General features: G+C 41.0%; 1 protein-coding gene across 1 annotated transcript in view; it reads left to right on the top strand.

Annotated features, from left to right (window-relative positions):
* LOC133577566 (glycogen synthase kinase-3 beta-like) overlaps positions 1–18,427 on the top strand; it is a 39,428-nt gene that overhangs the window by 15,366 nt on the left and 5,635 nt on the right. Inside the window, exons 2-9 of the mRNA XM_061931535.1 lie at positions 5,360–5,445; positions 6,921–7,022; positions 7,089–7,172; positions 7,248–7,358; positions 7,430–7,560; positions 7,622–7,826; positions 7,904–7,999; positions 15,573–15,759. Coding sequence (XP_061787519.1) covers positions 5,360–5,445; positions 6,921–7,022; positions 7,089–7,172; positions 7,248–7,358; positions 7,430–7,560; positions 7,622–7,826; positions 7,904–7,999; positions 15,573–15,759 — 1,002 coding nt within the window. The remainder of the gene's footprint in view (positions 1–5,359; positions 5,446–6,920; positions 7,023–7,088; positions 7,173–7,247; positions 7,359–7,429; positions 7,561–7,621; positions 7,827–7,903; positions 8,000–15,572; positions 15,760–18,427) is intronic.

Raw genomic sequence — 18,427 nt, 5'->3', positions numbered from 1 at the left:
CAAGCTACGGAGTTTGCCACCAATGTATTTCTTGTAAAGTGTATAAAAAGGAGTATGGAAGCTGGACAAATAAGATGCCAAAAACCAACCACTTTCATGTGGCATTGGACAGAAAGGAGCAGTTTTTTTCTCCTCCATTTGAAAATGCGGACATTATCAGCACTATTATCTGATTCCAATCAATACAAGTCACCAGAATCAGGTAATACTAGAGATGTCCGATAATATCGGACGGCCGTTAAATGCTTTAAAATGTAATATTGGAAATTATCGGTATCTGTTTAAAAATGATCGGTATCGGTTTCAAAAAGTAAAATTTATGACTTTTTAAAACGCCACTGTGGACACGGACGTAGGGAGAAGTACAGAGCGCCAATAAACCTTAAAGGCACCGCCTTTGCGAGCCGGCCCAGTCACATAATATCTGCGGCTTTTCACACACACAAGTGAATGCAAGTCATACTTGGTCAACAGCCATACAGGTCACACCGAGGGTGGCCGTACAAACAACTTTAACACTGTTACAAATATGCGCCACACTGTGAATGTGAACCCACACCAAACAAGAATGACAAACACATTTCGGGAGAACATCCGCACCGTAACACAACATAAACACAACAGAACAAATACCCAGAACCCCTTGCAGTACTAACTCACTCGGGACGCTACAATATACACCCCCCATTTCCCCCTAACCCAGCCCCCCCCCCAACCCCGCCCACCTCAACCTCCTCATGCTCTCTCAGGGAGAGCATGTCCCAAATTCCAAGCTGCTGTTTTGAGGCATGTTAAAAAAAATAATGCACTTCAAAAATAAATATGGCAGCGCCGTGTTGGCATTTTTTTCCATAACTTGAGTTAATTTATTTTGTTAAAACCTTGTTGCATTGTTTAATGCATCCAGTAGGGCATCACAACAAAATTAGGCATCATAATGTGTTAATTCCACGACTGTATATATCGTTATCGTTTGATATCGGAATCGGTAATTAAGAGTTGGACAATATCGGAATATCGGATATCGGCAAAAAAGCCATTATCGGACATCTCTAGGTAATACACCAACTTATATTCTTGTCTTCATGAAAGAAAGGAATCTATGTGTTAAACATGCTTGTATTATCAATAAACACCTTAACTTATTAACAATAAACATCATATATATGAATGAGGTAGATCCCCTCGACTTGGTCAATTGAAAAGTAGCTCGCCTGCAGAAAAAGTGTGGGCACCCCTGCAATAGATGCTCAGCTTCAACACTGTTTCATGCACTGTGACAACAAAGTTTCCTCAGCTGTTGCCAAAGTACCTTATTCTTCACAAATGTTGAATACATTTTAGCATCTATTTAGTTAATGAAATGTAAACACTAAAGTTCGCATTTGGCCACTTTTCCTTGCAGTCATGGAGCAATTGCTACTGTCCCCAGCAGGTCTCCCAGGTGAACAGCCTTTGGCATGTTCGAACAAGGCGTGTAAAGGAAGTCGGCAAGTCAGATCCATATCTTTGAGAAAAGGATTGGCTTTAAGGGCTGGGTCTCTAGGGTTGAGGCGCGAAGCGGGGCTGGGCGCGTGCCATGGCGGGAGAAGCAGACGCCCAAGTCAAGGTGTGTGTGACGCCGTCGTGCGGTTGGTGCCTCGGTCTTACCACTGACACCGGCGTTCCAGGCAACTTCCACATCGCAGAAAATGCTGCCTCCGCTCCAGACAATCGCATACGTCTTGTTTATACGTCATCGAAACATCTTGTTTCAGAAGTGCTGTTTCTGTTATCAATGGTGGCCGAATTTGCTAGCTGTGTAAAACAAAACATGAAATATGGGCTTACAGATACTGTAATATGATTGTTCATGTTTTCAATCAGTACAAATTGGTGTTGTATCGCAGTGTTGTGCATTACAAACTTAAACGTGTTTCGTGCTGACGTAGAAGTTAGCTTATCTCTTTAACGACTAATACTGTAGCATGGCGATGTTGTTACGCTAGAAAAAGTAGTTCTTACAATAACAATGTCGCTACAGTTAGGTTATTATACAGGTTACAGAACCCAAATGAAGTATTGTTGACGGTTTTTGAATGCATTTTAAAGTGATTTCGAGGTAGAATTAATTGCTACCATTAGTTGCATTTCTGGCCACCAAGAACGAGACCATTTTTATTTTAGAATGCAAAAAAAACAACTTTTGTCTTCTTGTCGCTCATGATTGTGAACGACAGGCAACACTCCCCCCAAAAAAGCGCAGTTCCCCTTTGATAAATCATGTCTCTATGACATAGTAGTCGTGTGCAACGTTTACTATCAGAATCACCTTTATTGTCGTCATACAAATATAAAATGACATTTTGTTGACTCCCCCAGTTCCATGTGAAAAAGATTAAGAGGAATACAAGCCAAAAGTATATAGATGCAATATAAAATAATGGAAATGTCTTGCCAAACTTCACTTGATTAATTAAAAAAACAGACAGATACCAGGGGTCTAAAAAGAATTTGATTTTGGAATTAATTGCGATGCTTGTTTGTAATGATTCTTAATTGATTAAAAAAATATATATCGTATTTTTCGGAGTATAAGTCGCACCTGCCGAAAATGCATAATAAAGAAGGAAAAAATTGTCCGAAAAATACGGTATTTACATATATATATATTTTTTTATCTGTCTTGTTCAGCCGCTCAGGCAAATCATATTGTTGATCTACTGCAAATATTTACTTTAGAAAAGAGTTGGTTACTAGTTCACTTGTATTTGACCTTATTAACTGTTTGGGTAGAATTTTATTCAACAAAACAGTTTTCTTTTAAGTAATATCAGAGCTGATCATGTATTTTATGGAGGAATGTAGTTCATCATAGAATTGGCAACCAATATTATTAAAAAAGTATGGCTTTAGAATCGAGAATCGTTTTGAATCGAATCGTCACCCCCAAGAATTGAATCGAATCGTACGGTGCCCAAAGATTTACAGCCCTATGAGATTCGAAGCAGTGCCAAAATCCCAATTTAAAAGTGACTAAGAGAGCAAAACCGATGTACTATGTGCTTTGAGAGGTATTATGTAGGACTAAAAGAATAAAATAGAGTCTCTGTTCCTATTGATCCCATGTGCAATGTGTATGGGCGTCTCACAGTCCTGTAGGGGGAGCAAAGGGAAGGGGGAAGATAGAGGCCACAGCTCTAGGACAGAAGCCGTTCCTCAGCCTGTTAGTGGTGGACCTGATGGTTCTGAACGGCTTGCTGGATGGTAGTGGTTCACAGAGGGGGTTACCGGGGTGTGTGTACTGTAGTCTATGGAGATTTTTGTGGCCTTCTTCCTCAGTCTGCTGGTGTAAAGAGTGTCCAGGTGAGGGAGCTCCAGCCCTGTTATGGCTGGGCTGCCTTCACCCCTCTGCAGGGCCATCCTCTCAACCACGGCGCAGCTCGCAACAAACCACAAGGATGCAGTTGGTGAGGATGCTCTCAGTAGTGCTCTGATAAAAAATTGAGCATTAGCCTCTGGGGAAGTTGAGCCTGCTTCAGCTTCCTGAGAAAGAAAAGTATCTGTTGAGCTTTCCTGACCAGGTTTGACGTGTTAGCAGTTCAAGACATTTGGCTGGGAACACTGACTCCAAGGAATTTCAGGCTTTCCACAATTTCCACGGATTCTCTGTGGATGTGGAGGTGGTGTCTGCCCTTTGTTCTTCGAAAGTCCATGTTTATTCCCTTGGTTTTTGAGGTGTTGTGGATCTAGTTATTATTCTTGCACCAATCAGCCAGGTGTTGAACCTCGTGTCTGTATGCTGACTCATTGTTGTGAGTGATGAGGCCCACGGCTGTGGTGTCCTCAGCAAACCTAATGTGGTTGGAGCTGTGGATGGGTGTGCAGTCATGGGTAAAAAGAGTGACGAGGATGTGGTGCACCTGTGTTTTTACTTGCCGTGGTCTTCCATAATTTAGGAACACTGGGGGGAGCCCTGGCCTAAAATGTCTGATATTGGGATAGTGATACTGCCATCATTATTAAAAACACGATTGTTCATTAATTTGAAAACATGTACCACCAAAACCTAACTTTAAATATAGTTAAAAACTGATTTATATTAACAAACTACAACAATAAAACAATGATAGTAGTAACAATACATTTAGATAACATTATAAAAACAATACAATTCTGTTTTTCTATCCTAATTGTTTTTAATTAGGTTTTTTACCCTTTACACTTATTTTACCGCTATAGAGTGTGTGCTGTTGTCCATCCATCCATCCATTTTCTACCGCTTATTCCCTTTGGGGTCGCGGGGGGCGCTGGAGCCTATCTCAGCTACAATCGGGCGGAAGGCGGGGTACACCCTAGACAAGTCGCCACCTCATCGCAGGGCCAACACAGATAGACAGACAACATTCACACTCACATCCACACACTAGGGCCAATTTAGTGTTGCCAATCAACTTATCCCCAGGTGCATGTCTTTGGAAGTGGGAGAAAGCCGGAGTACCCGGAGGGAACCCACGCTGTCACGGGGAGGACATGCTGTTGTGTCAAATACAATTTAATAAAATGCGACTTATCCAGGATGTACCCTGACTTCTGCCGAGTGCAGGTCGGATAGGCTCCGGCCCCCCCACGACCCCGAAAAGGACAAGTGGTAGGAAATGGGTGCATGGTTTGTTATTAAATTAAAAAATCCTCACATTTATTGGTGCAATGCATCTTTGGACAATTTTGGCCAGTATTTTAGGTCTGAGCATAAAAAGTGTGCAAATGTATCAAGTGCTTTAAGTACATTATGCTTGTGTAAGGTACTTTTTTTTTAAACCTTTAATTTGTTAACGCGGTCAGACCGGATGTGGTGCACCGGGCTATTATTGTGAAGGGAGGAAGTGGGCTGTGCTGAGCCTCGCAAGTTGCGACTGCTGTTTGTACATTGATGTTACATCGATGATGTCATTCACAATAACACAAGCAAATGAGATGTGTTGTAGGATTATTCTTGCTAGCTTGAGCTTCATAGTTTAATCTGTGTTTCAAGCGGACGTCTCCGCATTGTTTAGTTCAAGACGGGCCGTTTGAGCGGTCCGGGACACATTATTTTTCCAAAGAAATGATTGAGGACATTGTTCCCCCGTGTGGAGAATTACTATCGTCGTTTAAAGGACTAAGAAAGTAGTTGAACTATTTTTGGGTGATTCCCAGTTGAATTAGTCACTGTGTCTTTAGTGTGAACTTTGCAATCCTAAACTCTGGCATCCACTCTCTCATTAACCCAAATATTCCAATGTCCAGTGGACACGTGTGATGAATTCTTCTTAAACTGACAGAAGACAATTATCTGATCACCTTAAGTGCACTTCATTAAGCTCTGAATGCTTCCTAGGAGACAGCGGCAAGGTGACGACAGTGGTGGCCACGCCGGGTCAGGGCCCGGACCGCCCACAGGAAGTCTCCTACACTGACATCAAGGTGAGTTGATTAGAGCAGTGTTTAACCAAAGAGGGCCGGCAAAAAATATGTTTCTCAGCTGAGGTCTGTATGGACCGCAGCGGTAGTAATGACTTGTGGCAGTAATGACAATGTCAAACAAACAAAAGAAGTCTTGAGCTAAAGTTATAGAGAAGTTCCTTTAGTGCAAAAATTGTGACTAAAGTGGTGAAGCTATATTTTCATTTCCACTTTAATTTTATTGACAGTTTAGTTAAAAACATTCAATATTAATTTAGTTTATTTATTTTAGCACAATATAATAGTTTGTAAATTTTTTTTCATCAGTTATTTACAAGTCACCTCTTATGCAGTATATTTGGTCAGTACTTATTTTACTAATCAGCCTGACCTAAGCCTTATATGGACCAAAATTATATATTATACCCCAAAGGTAAGTCCTCGTTATGAGTTAAACAATCATAATTATGAGATCAAAAAGTTGAAATTATGAGATTATAACATTTTTATTGTAAGATAATTGGTCATAATTAAGAGATCAAAAGAAAAAAGAGGTAAACTTGAATTTATGAGCGAAAAAGTCAAAATTATGAGATAGAAAGTCATAATTATAAGATAAAAAGTCTTGAGATAAAAAGTTAAAACTGAGGTATAAAGTCGTAATTATCTGATAAAAAGTAGAAATTATGAGATAAAAAGTCAAAAGTATAAGACCTAAAAAGTAGAAATTATTAAATAAAATGTCTTAATTATGAGATAAAATATCAAAATTATGAGATTAAAAGTCATAATTATGAGATTAAAAGTCATAATTATGAGATAGATACTTGTGCATATGAGAAAGTCAAAATAAATGGTAAATGGTTATACTTGTATAGCGTTTTACTACCTTTTTTTTAAGGAACTCAAAGCGCTTTGACACTATTTCCACATTCACCCATTCACACACACATTCACACACTGATGGCGGGTGATAATAATGAGATGAAAAGTAAATTATGAGAAGAAGTCAAAATTATGAGTTTAAAAGTTGTAATTTATGAGCTAAAACATCCAAATTATGAGATACAAACTGCATAACTGCACTGCACTCTCCTAATTTCACAATTTTATCTCATCATTTCAACTTTTTATCTAATAATTATGACTTTTTATCTCCTAATTTTGACAATCTCCTAATTTCAATTTTTTATCTCATATTTATGACTTGCCATTGGGGTATTGTTTTTTGTATGCTTTTTTTAGTAGCGGCAAGGGGCTTCCTTAGGTTTATAGGTTTATGTGTTAAATAAATAATCTTTGGAATTAACTCACAGTTTAATATCATTTGACAAGGTAGTCAACTGTAAGTAGGTTAGATACAATTACTAAATATGATTTTAAATCAAGAGAAAGATGACTAATTCAGTGTTAATATTTGAGTGGGTCCTGGCCCCCCGAGGTCAATAACAGGTCAAGGTTGATAACACGTCGACTTGTTCCTCCTCCTTCCTCAGGTGATCGGCAATGGCTCGTTCGGGGTGGTCTACCAGGCCCGACTCATGGACAGCCAGGAGATGGTGGCCATCAAAAAGGTTCTCCAGGATAAGAGGTTCAAGGTGAGGTGGTGTGTTTCTTGCAGTATCAACATGGCATCTTCATGTGTGCTTTGTGTCATGATGCAGAACCGTGAGCTGCAGATCATGAGGAAGCTGGACCACTGCAACATCGTCAGACTACGTTACTTCTTCTACTCCAGCGGAGAGAAGGTTTGCTGCCTTTGTGCGTCTACTCGCCACGTGTGTGTTGTTTGTGACTCATACCCGTTGTTGGCGTGCGTCTAGAAAGATGAAGTGTACCTCAACTTGGTGCTGGACTTTGTCCCCGAGACGGTCTACAGGGTCGCCCGGCATTTTAACAAGAACAAGAGCATCATTCCTATAATATACGTCAAGGTAACACTCCTCCCTGCAGGGATTGTTCGCCTTTTGCAGGAGATGTCTTAGTTGTCCTGTTCCCTCCTCAGGTGTACATGTATCAGCTGTTTCGCAGCCTGGCTTACATCCACTCTCAAGGCGTGTGTCATCGCGACATCAAGCCCCAGAACCTGCTTGTGGACCCAGAGACCGCCATCCTCAAGCTGTGTGACTTTGGCAGGTAAGGACGCTGAAGCAGTCGCCTGACGAGCATCAAAAGAGTGACAAAGTCTCTCCTTCAGCGCCAAGCAGCTGGTCCGCGGCGAGCCCAACGTCTCGTATATCTGCTCGCGCTACTACCGAGCACCCGAGCTCATTTTCGGCGCCACCGACTACACGGCCAACATCGACATCTGGTCGGCGGGCTGCGTGCTGGCCGAGCTGCTGCTGGGCCAGCCTATCTTCCCAGGCGACAGCGGCGTGGACCAACTGGTGGAGATCATCAAGGTGAGCGGCCGACGGGGTCTTGGAAAACTTTGCCTCTGCAGAGGAGGCGCTCACTTTCTCATCTCTCTCCTCGCCAGGTGCTCGGCACGCCGACCAGGGAGCAGATTCGGGAGATGAACCCCAACTATACAGAATTCAAATTCCCTCAGATTAAAGCTCATCCTTGGACCAAGGTAGTGCTCATCATCCTGCAATACTTGATTTCCTCTATGCATTGCGTACGTGCTCATAGTTAACAAAAATAATGGTCACTTAAGATTGACGCCGTCAGGGAGAATTAGCCTTAGCACTGTTGAGTGCATTGGGCACATCCTTGCCAACCTTGAGACCTCCGAATTCGGGAGATTGGGGGGTGGGGGTGAGGTTAAGGGGGAGTAGTATATTTATAGCTAGAATTCACTGAAATTAAAGTATTTCTTATATATATATATATATATATATATATATATATATATATACTGTATATATATTAGGGATGTCCTGATCCAAGTTTTTGCACTTCCGATCCGATACCGATATTGTTTTTGCATTTCCGATCCGATACCGATACTGACCGATACTGACCGATACTGGCCTATCCGAGCATGTATTAAAGTTTAAAGTTATTTAGCCTACTTAGTTGTCAGAATCATGTTGAAAAGGGTTTTAGTACTCTTGATAACAACTAGCCAGCTGAATTAGGGGAGTTTGAATAATACACAATGGTTGGTAACAAGAAACTGACCTGTTTATTCAAGGATAAACACAAAATAGACACAATTATACATGACAAACAGAAATGGCATCATTGAACTAGGGCTGGGCGATATGGCCTTTTTTTAATATTGAGATATTTTAAGGCCATATTGCGATACACAATATATATCTCGATATTTTGCCTTAGCCTTGAATGAACACTTGATGCATATAATCACAGCAGTATGATGATTCTATGTGTTTTGATTGATTAATTGAGACTTTTATTAGTAGGTTGCACAGTGAAGTACATATTCCGTACAATTGACCACTAAATGGTAACACCCCAATAAGTTTTTCAACTTGTTTAAGACGGGGTCCACTTAAATTGATTCATGATACAGATATATACTATCAGATATATACTATCATCATAATACAGTCATCACACAAGATAATCACATTGAATTATTTACATTATTTATAATCCAGGGTGTGGAGCGGGGCGCCTGATGTAAGTGTCAAAAAGACAGCCAAAAAAGTTTGATATGAGAATAAATCTAAAGTTAAAATATAGGGTAGAAATGCACCCATTTGCAGGACATGTACCGGTAGTCTTGATTTTCAAAATGTTCTTTCAAGGCTTGCATGTCTACATTAAAACATTCTTCTTCATACTGCATTAATATATGCTACTTTTAAACTTTCATGCAGAGAAGGAAATCACAACTAAAAAAATCACTAATTTTTTCATACGGTGTTGATGTGGAAATTTTTGCCATTTTGATGGTGTGGAGTCTGGACGTGTGGCACCGAATGGAGATAAGCGTCTCGACAGGCGTCACAATATTTGAACAATGATGACGAAAACTGTTGTCTCTGTTGTGTCCGTGTGTCGAAAATTGTTATGCGCTTATTTTTTTATTTGATTTTGTGCGTGGCATAGATTTGCCGTGCGCAGAGGACGATTGAGGAGGCGCGCACCTTAGCGGCTGCGCTAGCATCACAGCTAACGTTAGCCATGCCGCTACCTCGCTCTCTGCTGGGAGAGGACGTATACGTATGTGACGTGTGACGTGACAGTATGTGACGTATGACGCGACAGTATGTGACGTGTGTAAGAAGGTGCGCTCGCTGTCTGTGAGAGGGAGACACAGGAAAGAGTGAAAAGAGCCTGTCGTGTAATGCCAGCAGCTAAAAGCAACTGCGTGAGAATTGTGGATGTGTTGAAGGTGTGCTGGACAATGCGGAACGGAAATTACGGAGCAGCAGAAAAGTGCAATGTATTATTTAAATAGGTGCGTTGGAAAACACGGACCGGAGTTTTTTTAAAAACTGGATCTGGATCAGCATTTTCCCATGCCTTGCCGATAAGCAATTTTTGGCAAATATCGGCAGCCGATCCGATCCAAATATCGGATCGGGACATCCCTAATATATGTATATATATATATACTGTATATATAGTACAGTAATGAAAACACGGTTGTTCTACTAACTGTACTGTACTTGCTGCTTACTTAAAAAAAAAATAACACTTACCTTTCACTATTTGAGTAGCTTTTGTTCTGCCATTTGAGTACTGGCGAGCGATCTCTGAATCCGGGAACATATCCTTCACGGATTTGTTGAAAACCTCCGCAAATGAGAACGGAATGTTGCTTGCAAGGTGGCCCATAATACTGGGCTGTGACCAGCCTTGTGCTTCTCTGACCGTTCATGAGTGACTATATCCATTCGGCCACCGTGTTATGGGTTATAGATAAACCTATGGATAACGGAGACATATATAATAGTCTCCTTTTCAGATGAGAGGACGCTAAAGGCAGTGCCTTTAAGGCACGCCCCCAATATTGTTTGTCCGGTTGGAAATTTTGGATAGTACAACTTGCCGTAGTTTTGAAGCAATGCATGATGGGAATCCGAATGTTGTGTGTCAGTGTATGAACGTGCCGGCTGGAATAAACACACGCTGAGAAATAGTTCCATGCCTGCCTACTTTATGGGTTATAGATAAACCTATGGATAACGGAGACATATCAATCAATCAATCAATGTTTATTTATATAGCCCTAAATCACAAGTGTCTCAAAGGGCTGCACAAGCCACAACGACATCCTCGGTATAGCCCACATAAGGGCAAGGAAAAACTCACCCCAGTGGGACGTCGATGTGAATGACTATGAGAAACCTTGGAGAGGACCGCATATGTGGGTAACCCCCCCCCTCTAGGGAGACCGAATGCAATGGATGTCGAGTGGGTCTAACATAATATTGTGAGAGTCCAGTCCATAGTGGATCCAGCATAACAGTAAGAGTCCAGTCCACAGTGGGGTCAGCAGGAAACCATCCCGAGCGGAGACGGGTCAGCAGCGCAGAGATGTTCCCAACCAATATACAGGCGAGCGGTCCACCCCGGGTCCCGACCCCGGACAGCCAGCACCCCATCCATGGCCACCGGATCTGTGTGTCTTCCCCTCCACAAGGGATAGGGGGCAGCAGAGGAGAAAAGAAAAGAAACGGCAGATCAACTGGTCTAAAAAAAGGGGGGCTATTCAAAGGCTAGAGTATACAAATGAGTTTTAAGATGGGACTTAAATGTTTCTACTGAGGTATAATAGTCTCCTTTTCAGGTGAGTGCCTTTAAGGCATGCCCCCAATATAGTTGTCCGGCTGGAAATCAGGAGATTTTCGGGAGAGGCACTGAAATTCGTGAGTCTCCCGTAAAATTCGGGAGGGTTGGCAAGTAGGATTGGGCAGCTCGCCTTCGCCATTCTGTTCGATCATGGGAGACTTCTTCAGCCCTTGCCAAGTTGAGGTCTCAAGCTTCTAGGTCTTTGTGGAAAGTTCTTCTCCATGTGTGTTTTGGTCGTCGTCTTCTTTTTCTGCCAGGGAGCCATGTCATTGCTACCTTGGGGTTGGTGTGGCATTCTGAGAATGTGACCTGCAAATTTCATCCGACGTGTTTCTATGTCTTGGCTGAGTGGTAGTGTTTTAGTTTTATTGATTACCTCTTTGTTGGGGATGTGGTCAGGGAGAATACCGTATTTTCCGCACCATAAGGCGCCCTGGGTTAAAAGCCGCGCCTTCAATGAACGGCATATTTCAAAACTTTGTCCACCAATAAGCCGCCCCGTGTTGTAAGCCGCATCTAACTGCGCTAAAGGAATGTCAAAAAAACAGTCAGATAGGTCAGTCAAACTTTAATAATATATTAAAAACCAGCGTTCTAACAACTCTGTTCACTCCCAAAATGTACGCAAATGTGCAATCACAAACATACGTATATCAACATGGACAGAGCTGCGTGAAAAAAGCCACCCGGCCTCTTCGCGTAAACTTAAACTTACCTTAACCACTCGCTCATCTTTTCTTCATCCATCCCTTCGAGTTAGCTTTTATGATGACGCCGGCTGGAAAGGTCTCTTTTGGCAAGGTCTTCCTTTTGAATATCACCATGGGTGGAAGTTAGCATGGCAAGCTAGAACCACAGTGAAGGATGACTTCTCATTCCCTGTGGTGCGAATATTCACCGTACGTGCTCCCGTTCCACAGTGCGGTTCACAGGAATATCAGTTGCTGTGAAATACGGTAGTAATCCGTGTGCGGATGGAGAGATTGCGTCTTTTCATGAACCGGATCCTTGTCGCTTAGTAGGAGCCATTTTGTGGTCTTTACAGATGTAAACAGGAAATGAAACGTACGGTGATATCCGCGCGTTTTTTCTTCTTCTTCCGGGGGCGGGTGGTTGCTTACAGTAGAAGAAGAAGCGCTTCCTGTTCTATGGGGGCGGGTGCTTACCTTGGCGGTTGCTTGCGTAGAAGAAGAAGCGCTTCCTGTTCTACCGGGAAAAAAGATGGCGGCTGTTTACCTAAGTTGCGAGATCGAAACTTTATGAAAATGAATCTTAATATTTATCCATATATAAAGCGCACCGGGTTAAAAGCCGCACTGTCAGCTTTTGAGTAAATTTGTGGTTTTTAGGTGCGGCTAATGGTGCGGAAAATACGGTACTGTATTTTATTGGGGATGTTGTTTGCAGTGCTGATATTTTGGCTCCCTCGTGTCGCTAAATCTGAAATCATTACATGTACAGTTACACGCCTATTAGTAAGTTTCACCAGTTCTTCTCAATTATTTTCTGTTAAAGGGGAACATTATCACAATTTTAGAATTGTTAAAACCATTAAAAATCAGTTCCCAGTAGCTTATTATATTTTTCAAAGTTTTTTTCAAAATTTTACCCATCACGCAATATCCCTAAAAAAAGCTTCAAATTGCCTGATTTTAACCACCCGTCCATTTTCCTGTGACGTCACATAGTGAAGCCAACACAAACAAACATGGCGGAAAGAACTGCAAGCTATAGCGACATTAGCTCGGATTCAGACTCGGATTTCAGCGGCTTAAGCGATTCAACAGATTACGCATGTATTGAAATGGATGGTTGTAGTGTGGAGGCAGGTAGCGAAAACGAAATTGAAGAAGAAACTGAAGCTATTGAGCCATATCGGTTTGAACCGTATGCAAGCGAAACAGACGAAAACGACACGACAGCCAGCGACACGAGAGAAAGCGAGGACGAATTCGGCGATCGCCTTCTAACCAACGATTGGTATGTGTTTGTTTGGCATTAAAGGAAACTAACAACTATGAACTAGGTTTACAGCATATGAAATACATTTGGCAACAACATGCACTTTGAGAGTGCAGACAGCCCAATTTTCATCAATTAATATATTCTGTAGACATACGCTCATCCGCGCTCTTTTCCTGAAAGCTGATCTGTCCAGTTTTGGAGTTGATGTCAGCAGGCCAGGGAAGCTAGGGTCGATAGCTCGCTCGTCTGCGGGAACAAAGTGCCGCCATTGCTTGCCGTGCTAGCGAGGTCCTTTGTCTCTGAATTGCTCACACACTCCGGCAGATTCAATGGGGGTCTGGTGGCAGATTTCTTTGACTTTATCGTTGGAAATGCATCTGTTTTGAGTCTCGCAGGATATCCACACATTCTTGCCATCTCTGTCGTAGCATAGCTTTCGTCGGTAAAGTGTGCGGAACAAACGTCCAATTTCTTGCCACTTTCGCATCTTTGGGCCACTGGTGCAACTTGAATCCGTCCCTGTTCGTGTTGTTACACCCTCCGACAACACACCGACGAGGCATGATGTCTCCAAGGTACGGAAAACAGTCGAAAAAACGGAAAATAACAGAGCTGTTTTGACCCGGTGTTTGAGAAAATGGCGGATTGCTTCCTGATGTGACGTCACAACGTGACGTCATCGCTCCGAGAGCGAATATTAGAAAGGCGTTTAATTCGCCAAAATTCACCCATTTAGAGTTCGGAAATTGGTTAAAAAAATATATGGTCTTTTTTCTGCAACATCATGGTATATAGTGACGCTTACATAGGTCTGGTGATAATGTTCCCCTTTAAGGATTTCGCGCCCCGCCTCCCCCACTTTCCACTGTAAATAGTATAATTTGTCTTTTAAATTGTCATAAGTACACCTCTGCGTAACAATCTGTCTATATTAACATTAACGGGGCCCTATTATGCAAAACCAACTTTTCTTACCTAGTGGTACCTGCTATTGTGTATTTGGGATCTGTATAAGTTCTGAAATCGAACCGTGGAGGCATTGCGGAGATATTTATAAAACAATCTTGCCTTCCGTCATACTTTCGGTAAACAAGTTTGGAATTTGCCCCATTGGGGACATTTTTGCCATTGGTGACGTCAGTGGATTATCCATATATGATAGAATTGTCCCCAAAGTGCTTAGCGTGTGTCCGCCATTGTAGTCTGATGCTGTCATCAACAAGTTCCTTCTTTTTTGCTATCCTCTTGTTGTACATGCGCACATGCATCCTCCGCTGTTGCCATGTCTAATAGAAAGTAGCGTATAGTTGAAACTTATCTGTCAGAAAACTCGCGATGGAAGCGCTAAAAACTACAAGAAAGTGGGCGGGGAGAAGACGATGTCGAAGTGGAGCCCTGTGAATAAGTGGGCCCCATCCGGTCAGAAAGCACCTTGAAAGCGTCTGTGAACATAATCTATGCAAAAGGTTGACCAAAGAACCAGCATTACATGTTATGTAGACCAGGAAGGAAGTTTTTAAATGTGTGTAATAATGATAATACGATCCCTTTTAGAGAAAATTAAATATAGATCATGTCACAAGAAAGAATAACTTTATTGATATTATTTTTTAGTCTGTAATGGAAAATATTAAAAATGGGATCAATTTGCCTGAAATTCTAACATTTTTTTCATCCTTATTTAAAATGTAAACATTTTTGATTGACTTAAACCATTTATTGAAAAATAAAATTATACAAACTCAACAAATAATTATTTCAAATTGATGAGCAACAATAACTCAAGAGCACAACATGTAAAACACTTGAACCTACAAAACAAAAATTAATAAAACAATGCGGTCGGATTTTTTTTTTTTTAATCAATATGAGGAAGTTAGGATTAGCACATTTTGTAATGTACAGCTTTTCGAAGCTGGGTTTGAAGCACAATACTAAAAAAGTCACCCCCCAATCTAAATGTTATATAATCACATTGCTGACTGAGCATCTAAGCTTTTGAATTGTGCACACTGAACCCACAGGATGTGCTCTCTTAGAACAGAGTGATCGACCTATACTTGAAGGAATTATACCAACAGGAAATTAACTCACGGGAAGGTGACGCGCCACAACACGTTTTTTCTTTATCGTTAAAAGACTAAAGCCTTTACAAATTAAAACGGAGAAAGATACAAATATTCAAACACTCAAATAACAATATGGCTCTTAAGATGCTAGAACAGCATTTGTTGTTTCTTCTGTCAATATTGTGTGTCTGTCTAATTAAATGTTTTAAGTAAAACTTAGTTTAAATATTTTGGTGTGTACTTTTCGAGCACATTCAACAATACCCTGATAATTTTAGTCAGAACGTGATGTGAAATGTTCACATGGTTTATCGTTTTTTCCTGATGTTTACAATCGTCATTTTTCGTTGAAAGGTGGATGCAAGCATGTAGCACGTAGTTAAATATAATTTTCACACGCAGGTGTTCAAACCTCGCACGCCGCCAGAGGCCATCGCGCTCTGCTCCCGCCTGCTGGAATACACGCCGGCCTCCCGCCTCTCTCCGCTGGAGGCGTGTTCGCACACCTTCTTTGACGAGCTGAGACAGCCCAACACGCGACTGCCCAGCGGCCGCGAGCTGCCCATGCTCTTCAACTTCAGCACTACAGGTATACGCACACACGCACACTGTTTATTTATTAGTACCGTACAAGAGAATACAAACTTAAAAGAAAACTACACTTTTTGGGGATCATTTTGCCCATCATCTACAATCCTTATGTGGCCTTACGCATTCTAAATGTTAATAAAAACTGCTAGCACAGGACGGCTAACAATGCAGGTAATCAGGATATGATATATTCTGCCTACATGCTGTATGTGTATAATGGATATGGGTAGGAAATGAGCATTTGCAGAGTCTTCCTAGCGATTATGTTTTTTTTTTTTTTGATGCATTTCATTTGTTGAGAGCAAGTTGAGCAAGTGTTCACTGCTTGAGTCGGTCAGGATTTCTACTGGGGTTTGGCTGTTGATAGAGCTTTCAATACTATCGTTTAGGGATGATGTTTGTTAAGAAATTATCGATTTCGATGCCATTATCGAATCCTCTTATCGAACCGATTCCTTATCGATTCTCTTATCGAATCCAGATAGGTTGTTGGATATGGGGAAAAAACACACAATACTTGGTTTAACAAAAGCTCACTTTTATTTTTTAAGAAAAAAATAAAATAAAATAAATACCGTAAATAAATATTGACTGTTGTTACCCCCCAAAAAAATTTAATAAAATAAATAAATATTAACTGTTAGTGCCCCTTTAAGTGGGCCACCTAAGAAAAATACATGCAGGGAAAATCCTGCATTCATTTGTATTGTACAGCACTTTACATTTGAAACAAATCTCAGAGTAATGGTGTTTACATTTTGCTCCATTACATGTCAGCAAAATACAATTATTAACCTACTTGTATTCATCTGTGTTCACCAAGTTGAAGGGGAGGAGATTTTTCACCATCATTCTGGTTAGCTTCCGAGTAATGTTGTTACTCTCCTCCTCACTCATCTGGCTGCACTCTGTGTATTACCTCGCTATGGTAAATGGTTATACCTCGCTATGGTAAATGGTTATACCTCGGTATGGTAAATGGTTGTACCTCGCTATGGTAAATGGTTATACCTCGCTATGGTAAATGGTTTTACCTCGCTATGTTACATGGTTACACCTCGCTATGGTAAATGGGTTAACGATCTGTGCTTCAGAGCAAACACTGCCCTGGTCCCTCTGGCTGTCATGAATGTCATCATCTGAAATAGGATAACGTTAACATTATCTTAATTCACATCTTGCAAGTACTAGTTTATTAGACAGGCCTGCAAACTCTGGAGTGGTGTTGGCTACAAGATACCGTTAACGTTATCAGACACATACAAAAAGGCTAACGTTACCGTTAACCACTGACTATGCTTAGGTAACGTTAGTCTAGCTAACATTACTGCAGTCCTGGTTGACATAAGAGGTAACGTTATTTTAGTCTAAAGGCTACAAGTGTGCAGATATGGAAATTAACCGGCAACAGTTAACGTTAGTTACTCACCGGCACTATCACTGGGACTGCAGGTTGAAGCAGAGAAAGAGGGGCGTGCTTAGTCATCTCTGTTGCTGCTTCTCCACGCGTCGAAGACACAACGCGTTTCTCTAACCTTCAGGTTATTGTACGGCCTGAACATATTTCAACATGTTTATTGTACTGCTCCCCTTACAGGAAAGCAAAGCCTGGCAATATTTGCAGATAGCCGTTTCCTCGTCGTATTTCTTAGTAAAGTGAAGCAATGCCTTGGAGCGTTTTTTCCGGTCCATTGTTGTTGCTGCTTCTGTGTCTGCCGCCGAATGACTGAGCTACGTCATTTCCTGTGACGTGCCACAGGACATTTCCTGTGACACGGGATTCGTTCCCAGGGATTCGAATAAAGAACCAAATCTTTTTCTTTACTATAGTGGCTTCGATAACAGGAACCGTTTCTCAAAAAGGGATTCAAATCCATGGAATCGGTTCTTTTCTTATCGAACAATCGGGAGAACTTCTAAGTCAGCAATCTGTGCCTCCACGGTGGCAAAAAAATTAAATTTCTTACTAGTATCACTGAAGGACGAGAAATTGCTAAACATTCCACACTTCACACTGTAGGAGGATACAATAAGCCATGCTATCTGCTAAGCTAGATCTCTTGAACGTAAACAGGTGGGAGGATCGATACAAATATCAACAGTAACGCCACCAAGTATAGTATCAGTGTATGGTCCATACTACAGTGATTAGAGCAATATTTTTTACTGTCACAAAATATTTTGTTATTGTTTACAAAAAATAATTCCCTGGACACAGGAGAGCTTTAAGGGCAAAACCCAAAGAATTTAAACCACAGCCAATAGTCGGAAATAATTTAAATATTGAATTAGGAGTGGGCAATATGGACCAAAACTGATGTACTGGTATTTTTAGGCCGAATTGCGATATGTGTACAGCTCCACTAATTGGAGTGTTACTTTCAAAGGCAAAATTAAAGTATTGCTAGAAACATCATTTTATATGGGACTTTATTGTATTATATGTATAGTACATGTTCCAAAAAGAAAAAAGCATAAAACACAGTACCGGGTATATTTGAATATACTAAATTTAAAAATGTAATAAATATTCAAAATAAGATTATTAAATGAAATCTAGTTTGGTTACGCCATCATGAGCGCAACACAAGGTTGTAAAAGTTTCAACTACAATTCTAAATAAAATGTCAAAAGCAAACTGAAATCAAATACACACAGCTTAAAGA

Source organism: Nerophis lumbriciformis, linkage group LG37 (genome assembly GCF_033978685.3).
Source record: "Nerophis lumbriciformis linkage group LG37, RoL_Nlum_v2.1, whole genome shotgun sequence".
Classification (NCBI taxonomy): domain Eukaryota; kingdom Metazoa; phylum Chordata; class Actinopteri; order Syngnathiformes; family Syngnathidae; genus Nerophis; species Nerophis lumbriciformis.
The sequence above is the reverse complement of the archived record's forward strand: the minus strand, read 5'-3'. Positions and strand labels throughout refer to the sequence as shown.